Source organism: Limulus polyphemus, unplaced genomic scaffold (genome assembly GCF_000517525.1).
Source record: "Limulus polyphemus unplaced genomic scaffold, Limulus_polyphemus-2.1.2 Scaffold1423, whole genome shotgun sequence".
Classification (NCBI taxonomy): Eukaryota; Metazoa; Arthropoda; class Merostomata; order Xiphosura; family Limulidae; genus Limulus; species Limulus polyphemus.
The window spans coordinates 76,182-85,276 of NW_013667033.1; the positions used below are offsets into that span (position 1 = coordinate 76,182).

General features: G+C 36.7%; 1 protein-coding gene across 1 annotated transcript in view; it reads left to right on the forward strand.

The window, feature by feature from the left end:
- LOC106463493 (synaptic vesicle 2-related protein-like) overlaps positions 1-9,095 on the forward strand; it is a 40,766-nt gene that overhangs the window by 1,018 nt on the left and 30,653 nt on the right. The window contains exon 2 of the mRNA XM_022391008.1: positions 8,702-8,787. Within this exon, the coding sequence (XP_022246716.1) occupies positions 8,702-8,787 (86 nt within the window). The remainder of the gene's footprint in view (positions 1-8,701; positions 8,788-9,095) is intronic.

Below are 9,095 nucleotides of genomic sequence, written 5' to 3' on the forward strand. Positions count from 1 at the left end.
TCATATTATAACGCTCCCACGGCTGAAAGGGCGAGAATGTTTGGTGTGACGGGGATTCGAACCCGCGACCCTCAGATTGCGAGTCGAACGCCCTAACCACCTGGCCACGCCGGGCCATTGAGCGAAGAAATAAGTACACCAGCTGCAATAGTACGAAACGGTGTAGTAGTTGTATACATGTAAATAAGGGTTCGTCTCAAATAATACATGCATGATAAAACCGAAATGTCTTAGTTTCCATGTCAGATTCATCCACACCCCGAAAAATAACGTTGCTTAAGTTGAAATTAAATCTTCTTTCCTATGTCTTCGTATAAAATATGGGTACGCATATCTCAAGCGATTATATTTTTTATTGTTATCTGTGCATTTACTCCTTGTAAAATATAAGTCGTTCCAAGATAACCTTTGTAGTATCACTGATCAAGGAATATTGAATATAAAGTACCACAGTTGGCTGTGGATATAGCTTTCATCCAGCTGGATTGCTAATAACCTGTTTATCAACAGTTCAGTGAAATGACTTATGAGTTTCTGTGATCGTGAGCATGCGAACATGTTGAAACTTTACTTACTAAGGCGGATGAGAAAGTTGACTCTTATGATGAGATTGCGGTGTTGCACGACATCGCATTATTTGATGAGGATAGAAAAATCTCTTATTATATATCTGGCTCTTCAAAAGGTGTCAGGTGAGGATATACCAGTTACAGTTCGAACCTATGGTCGACCGAAACAACGACGACGACATTATGGCTAGGATTAACTGCATGTCCATTAGCTATGATAGACACTTGTTTGAGAAATGAATGAAAGGAAATGGCGTTTCTTACTTTTAATCAAGAGGTGTTTCAAAATAACACGTATATGTAGTACATCACGTAATAGCCACGTGATTATTTTACTGTTAGGGCAGTTGGTTGGTTGAAAAATCGATAACTGAAAGAATTTTTATTAGTGAAACGTTGGTGAAATGTTTTTCGATGTATTTAGTGAGTTATAGCAGAGTATCTGCAGAGAAGACTGCACAAATGCGCATTTTGTACAAAGTTAAGGTAGATGAAAATTCGGGAACAGACCGATATCCCGAAAAATTTCCGCTACTTCTACTGGAGTTTACTTAATTCTTCTTATTCAACTTTTTCGTCCGGGTTCTATAATAATGATGCTATTAATATTATCATGAGAATTTTGGCATAATTTTCCGAAAGATTAGAAAGCTTTGATTACGGGTAACAATAATACTGGTCTCTAGAATGTTCACAAATATACCTCATAATGTTATCCCCTTATGTCTCTAATATAACATTTTACGCATACTACTGTTTATGTAATATAACAACCTCAATGAACATTAGGCCTACACGAGTAATTGCTCTTATATTCAATTTTCAGAATATCGGGCTGTAACCAAACATTTCAGAGAAGGTTATAATCTGATTCAGCTATAACTGATGAACAGAAATTCTAAGAAGTAAACAGGTTAAGTTTTGTGGCGAATGTTGGTCGATGTTACCCTGTAAAACATTCTAAACAAAATTGCGATCTTGTACGTAAGCCTGCTAGACTTCATGTTGTGTTGTTAGATATACACGACTGTTTCATTTAAATTGAATGTGAGAGTCATGATTTAGATAGCTATTAAGCACAAGTGTTAAATTTAGTATTTTTAGAAGCTTACGATTCATTTGTCGTGTAGTTCAGTTGTGAATTGACGTCAGTTACTCGAATTTTATGAATTGTTCTCGTTGCTTTTAGTGAGTATTGTTACATCATAATGTGTTGTAGTTTGTAGAAAGTTCTAGGCATTAGTCGGGTACTTTATGTATAGGCGATCAAGTTAGTGGATGTAAGTAAATTAGTGAAAGTAAAAGTGAAGTTAGACTGCATGTGAGTAACGAGCGATTTTAAAGTGCGTATCAAACTGACTATATGAAAAAATATATTAAATTATTAAATCACTTTTGATATTCCATTTCTTTGCCCCTTTCAGTGGGACAGCGGTATGTCTGCGGATTTCTAACGCTGGAAACCGGGTTTCGATACCCGTGGTGAGCAGAGTACTGATAGCCCATTGTGTAGCTTTGTGCTTAGCTTCAAACAAACAATCGATTTTTTAACTCGCACTCTGAGGGTTGTAGGTTCGAATCCCCGTTCCATCAAACATGCTCGCCATTTCAGCCGTGGGGGCATTATAATATTACGGCCAGTCCCACCATTCGTTGGTAAAAGAGTAGCCCAAGAGTTGGTTGTGTATAGTAGTGACTGGCTATATTCCCTCTAGTCTTTCACTGCTACATTAGGGACAGCTTACGCAGATAGCCCTCGTGTAGCTTTGCGCGAAATTAAAACCAAACCATTTCTTTAAACTGTCCCACCAAAACATGCTCGCCCATTCAGCCGTGGGGGCGTTATAATGTGACGGTCAATCCCACTATTCGTTGGTAAAAGACTAGCCCAAGAGTTGGCGGTGGGTGGTGATGACTAGCTGCCTTCCCTCTAGTCTTAAACTGCTCAATTAGGGACGGCTAGCGCAGATAGCTCTCGTGTAGCTTTGCGCGAAATTGAAAACAAACAAACTTCTTTAAACTGGTTTAACGTGCTTTTGACAATGTTCAGAATATTATCGTTGTTCGAACAACTGTTCTTAGGTTATTATAGTACAGTTATGATATTAGCTATACTTCTGTACAAACATTTGACGTAAAATACTTAGGTGGAATTGAAAACTTAAGAGAAATTCAGATTATTTTACGATATTTCACACAAAAGATCCCTAGGAAAACATAAAGTTTACTTTACGTACTTATGATGCTCAAGTCCTGGACTCGATTCTTCGTGGTGAACAGAATGCAGATAGTCTACTGTGCGGCCTGGGGCTAAAACAAGGAAACAAACAAGCCATATAAAAAAATGAGCCGATTAAGAAACTCGAACAACATTTTAAGTTGACAGGAAATAAATTTCATCGCGGTAAAATAATATAACTGCAATCACGTGCTATGTTTATCAGCCTGCAAAGTAACATTTACAAAAAAACCAAAAAATTTTCATTTTCTAGATAATTTAGAAATTACTATTTAATTTAATTTAAACCTACGTTTCGCCATTGGGTTTTGATCAGGGCTTACTAAAGGTCAATAGCAAAAAAATACTGAATTCACATTATTAAAGCGTGTTAGCTGTGAAGTAGTATGACTGCATGTTGCAAATTAATGTAGATTAAACTAATTAAACAAGATTACAAGTTATGGTGTTTCACGATAGTCGTGTTGTTTTATCCATTTCCCCCTTCTTCTGCCCGTCATCTTTCCCGAGAATGAATATCGCGCCTTTGTTCAGGTGAAATCATCCAGGCTTGAATCCCAGGAACTCAGCCTGACTAAGAGAAAATGAATGAAACTCGTCCAAGTCTACGAAATGTTGCCCGAATATCATATGTTGGGATGCCATTCATTCTCACCAAAGAGAGGTGGTCATTCGTACGAACCACTGTCGACTCAAGTTTGCATCTGTTAGAAAACTAATAGATAGAGACTGCATAATTCGACCATCAAATTAGCTGTAACTTCGTGGAGCATCTGTTAACGCTATTTCTTGACTTATATATAGGTAAGAGTAAAGTCACGGGTGAGCATTGACGTATTTTTTATTTGCGACAAATTCAAAACATGCCAAGATAGGACAGCGCAATTAAATCACTTATATCTCAGTTGTTTATTGACCGATTTCGGTCATAATTTGATATGTAACGCAAAATGGTATGTAGTTAAACACTTTAACCTCTAGTATTGGTTTCCATTGAACTTTAAACTACTCTTGATGTTCCATTTCTCGAGCTATTACACGTTCCTTTTAACAATCCTTTTAACTATCGTCTACTGTATATTTAATTATTATGGCAAATCTAAAAACTATTCGCCTATTTAATTTTCCGCAAGGCTACTCGAGGTCTATCTGCTGCTAGCCGTCCCTAAATGAACTTTGAAGTGAACAACACCCATTTCTAATCTTGGGCTATTCTTTGCCAACGAATAGTGAGTGGGATGAGCCGTTATATTGTAACGCTGCCTCGACTGAGAGGGCGAATATGTTTGGCGATGGGTTTGGATCCTACGTCTATCAGATTACCAACCGAGTGTCCTAATCTCCAGGCCACGCCAGGCCTAGAACATTTTGAATTTATATTTAGTTTTCAATTTCACATAAGTAATTTATGTCAAATGTTTGTAGAGTAATATAGTTAGTATCATTACGATAATCTTAGAACAACTGCAAACAACAAAATTCTGAACATTGTTAAAAGCACGTTACGAAAACCTGAAGAAATGAAACATGAAAAGTGATTTAATAATTTAACTTACACGTATCTCTTCATATTATTCAGTTTTTAGACTTTAATTAATAAAGTCATTTTATCCGTAACGTTCTTTCTTTGCTGAGCAGAAAAGTCTGAGATCTTTATTGCAAGGACTCCTAATACAGAAGTTGAGCTGTAGATTAATACTGGATTTGATTGTCTCATCCGTTTTTTGATTGGAATTAGTAGGTGACGTACTGTGCAACCAATATAAGCCCGCTTACGACAGGTAAATGCAAATTTGTAAACAACATACGACTACCACAGTGTTGTAACCTCAGAAAATAAAAATAATTTATCAATTAGACATTTGGAACCAACCCTAAATGATACCTCTTCGTTTTTTCCGTCTCCCGGTGGGACAGCGGTAAGTCTTCGGAGTTACAACGCTAAAATCAAGGGTTTGACTCCCCTCGGTGGACACAACAGATAGCCTGACATGGCTTTGCTATAACAAAACACACACGCACACTCGTTTCTTCCGTTCTTCTTAAAATTGTGGGAATTTTTAATGCGTTTATGTACAAACCCTGATGAAGCTGCAATGGCGAAATGTAGGTTGAAATAGTTTTTAATTATCTAGGAGTGGGAGTAAAGGTAGTTTTTTCTAACATTTCTTTTTTCAAAACTGTCTAAATTCCCCTATCTTCTGAAAACAAGTAAAATAAACATAGAGAAATGGTGAATAATCTTACCCTTCTCAAATATGTTGCATCTCAGAAAGTACATCAGAGAATCCTTATCAATCTGGTAGAAGCAACAGTCATGACCAGAATGGAGTAAGAAATATACTTGTCTGCATCAACATCATAGTAAATAATGATCAAGTTACAGAGGGTACAGAATCCAGTCACGAGAATAGAAACATGAGCAACCAAACTAACACCACTTTGATTAAAACCTCCACTTTTGGCTTGCTATGAGAAGCACTGGATACCAGCACTTGAAAGAAGTGCTACTGGTGGAGGGCTTGTGCCAAGTCTGGTGTCAAAATCCCCAGGCATTTAAAAAGTGAAAGTAATAAGATCAAAATCATTTTATTTACAATAATTACCTATGGTAAAAATAAAATAACTAGATACAAATGGAGATACACAATAAATTTTGTTCGGAGCTATGGAAAGCGTTACTCTATCTGGACTGCGTATTAACAAAAGTGCTGCAATGAAGCAGTAACACAGAAATTGAAATTATTCAAGACATGGGTAAGTAAAGTTAAGAAATATGTAGAAGAGGTATACACTCTGAAAACATCATGATTACTGATTGGACTCAGCTAGATGACATGAAGTTAAACACAATAAATATCAACAGCTGGACGTGGAAGGAAAGGTGAGTGCTGGAATTACACTAATAATACTAATGGATGTCCCAGCTAAGAGTGAATTGACTGCATGGTCAGGAGCCAAACGGACACATATATATTATATACGACCTAGTGTTTGAATGGTCAGTGGTAAAAACTGGAGAATCCAGCTCATTAAGAGCAGAATGTGAAGCATATGAGGATTCACTTCTCTGGTTTACAGTAAATATCGTGAGAGGATCATAATCGTGACAGGTTTCCAATCTTTTTCACAAAATTGGAGGCAGGTTTTGTCTAAAGAATATGGGTAAAATCTTTGAGACACTTAAAAACTCATCTGATAACAGCCTATATTCCAGGTCACAATGGCATAACATTCCAGAAAAAAGTGTACCTCATAGCTGGTAAGGCGCAGCTTTTTGTCAACCTGTGAGATCTACAGATTATGACATTAATGAAATATTATGTGGACTGAGGGAACTGAAAAAAGTGGAAGTATGAAAGTGGAGCAAGCGTGAAACTATGTGGAAAGAAAATATATTAGTTAAATAAGATTATATTGGGCATTATTAGTAGAAGCACCTTGAAGAGCTTATTGGAGATACGAGAACATGTGCCAAGACTGGTGTCAAACTCCCAAAGCATAAAAAGAAGAGTAGAAGTTCCAACATAAAAATTATCTTATTTACGATTATTAAAACCTGGAGTAGATAATTCACAACAATATACGGAGTGTAATAAGAATAAGTATTTTATTTATTAAAATGTAAAGTAGGTAAGTCACGATTATTATTATTATCTCAAATTAGTTGTGTTTTTATTGCAAAGCTGCACAATGCCACATAATCGCTCTCTCCACTGCAGGGAATCGATCCCCCGACTTTAGAGTTTTAAGTCCGTAAACTTATAACTGACCCACTGGAGGACAGATTAGATCGGATTTCATACTTTTAAGTGGTCAAACTTTTCAAGCGTATAATACTAACTGAAATAATAATATTAAAATAATCTCAATTACAGTTCTTCGGTCGGTCATAGGGAAGTCCGATAGCTGCGGTGGGCAGGGCACAGAGAGCTCATTATGTAGATTTGTGCTCAACACATAACAGCTAAAAATCTGAATTACATTGGGTAGTTGGTGTTTAAAAATAGTAAATAATAATAAAGTAAAAATAAATGTGGTTGATGACAGCCGGTTGTCTATGGTCGGTAGTTTCGAATTACGGATGGCGCCACACTACCAGTACACTGACACATGTATTGCGTAAGGACTTCATAACTGGAGGGAGAAAAGCTTGTGCTTTGGCTAATGTTAAGTTCCTTTAGAGTGTATATCAACTAATCTGATTATTCGAAACGTTTCGAATACCGGAAATGACGCTATACCAGAAAGCACATGGGGCAAACAAATACAGTTCTGATGTGAGATGACATTAAACCACTGGTAATAATGGTTGGAGACGGCTTGAATGGGCAATGAAGAAAAACTTTAATATAAGTGGGTTCCTCGTCATCGAATTTGAAAACCACTGGTAACTGTTATTTACATTATCGTTCTTTCTCCAATTTCAATTAGAAGATATGAGAAATGGTAACACTAAATGCTTTGTTTGGTTGGTTTGAATTTCACGCTAGCCGTCCCTTACTTAGTAGTTCTAGACAAGAGGGAAGGCAGCTATGCAAAACTAGCCGTCCCTAACTTAGTAGTTCTAGACAAGAGGGAAGGAAGCTATGCAAAACTAGCCGTCCCTAACTTAGTAGTGCTAGACAAGAGGGAAGGCAGTTATTCAAAACCACCCACTACCAACTCTTGGGCTACTCTTTTGCCAATGAACTGTGGATTTGATCGTCATATTATAACGCCCCCACTGCTAAAAGGACGAGCGCGTTCGGTGACGGGGATTCGAAACCACGACTCACACATTGCAAATTGTTTCTATAGCTGTTGCAAGCAGTTAGGTGTTTGTCGTTTTCGAGTACAATACATATTGAACACAGTAGACTGCAATAGTATAGAACTGTCCAGCTTGTGAACTGACATAACGTGTCGAAGAGAAGTGTTTTAGGTCAAAGATGGATATACGGTAATTCTATGACACTGTTTAAAAAAAAGAGAGAGATCTAAGGAAGTCGTTGCATTTTATTTATGTAACATATGTTTTTCGTTGTTAATGCGTTGTGTTGTTGGTGTTTAATGTTACATAAAGTACATGCTTTGACTCGTGTCTCGGAGTTTTTTTTTTAATTTCATACCGATGTGTCTTATCCCTACTAAAACTCACTTGGTTTGATCTGTGTATATGATTATGAAATTCACAAAATATGACCATTTTCTATATATCCAAAAAAGACATACACTCAATCCCCCATTTTCAGCACCCAAGTTTGAAATTCGTTCACGCGTCTCTGAAATGGGCTATCTGCGCTGTGTCCCAATTTTTATCGTTATAGTTCTGTAGCTTGCATCGGAGGGCCCGGCATGGCCAGGTGGTTAGAGCGCTCGATTCGCAATCTGCGGGTTGCGGGTTCGAATCCCCATCACACCAAACATGCTCGCCCTTTCAGCCGTGGGGCGTTATAATATGAAGGTCAATCCCACTATTCGTTGGTAAAAGAGTAGCCCAAGAGTTGGCGGTGGGTGGTGATGACTAGCTGCCTTCCCTCTAGTCTTACACTGCTAAATTATGGACGGCTAGGACAGGTAGCCCTCGAAATTCATAACAAACAAACAAACAAATTTAAATCTGAGCGGCCGAGAAGCCGCTTCATTTGAGTACATTAAATTATAGTAATCTTGCTTTACTTCATTCATGAAAAAACATAAAATAATTTAAATTTACAGTTCACTCTAATATCTAATTAAATATAAAAATCTCGAAATAAACCAATGTGTATAACATATGATTCCCCTATATAACTTATGAATAAAGCATATCATATAAATGTTATCAAAGTAAATAACTTTTTGATATACTTAACTGAAGCCTTTAAAATCCCTGAATCTAATTAACTTGTATTTTCTTTTTCTGTCCCAGATTCTTACACAGTTGAAGATGTGGTCAATGCTGGAGGTTTCGGAAAGTTCCAATGGAAGCTGACATTTATGTCCTGCTTTGCTTGGGTAAGTTTGCTGTTATAGATAAAGGTTAAATTCACAATAACTCTTCTTCCAGTAACTATATCTTTTTTTAATTCACAATGACTCTTCTTCCAGTAACTATATTTTTTTTAAAAATTCACAATGACTCTTCTTCCAGTAATTATATTTTTTGCTTATAGATTACGATATATAATTTTCTAAATTCCGATAACGTTCAAGGCGTATTCTTGTTACCATTATAATATATTTTTTTTACGTAATCCGTACATTCTTTATTCACTTTTTTTACAGCAAAGATAATTTATCCATTGTTCTAAAGTTAAATCTCA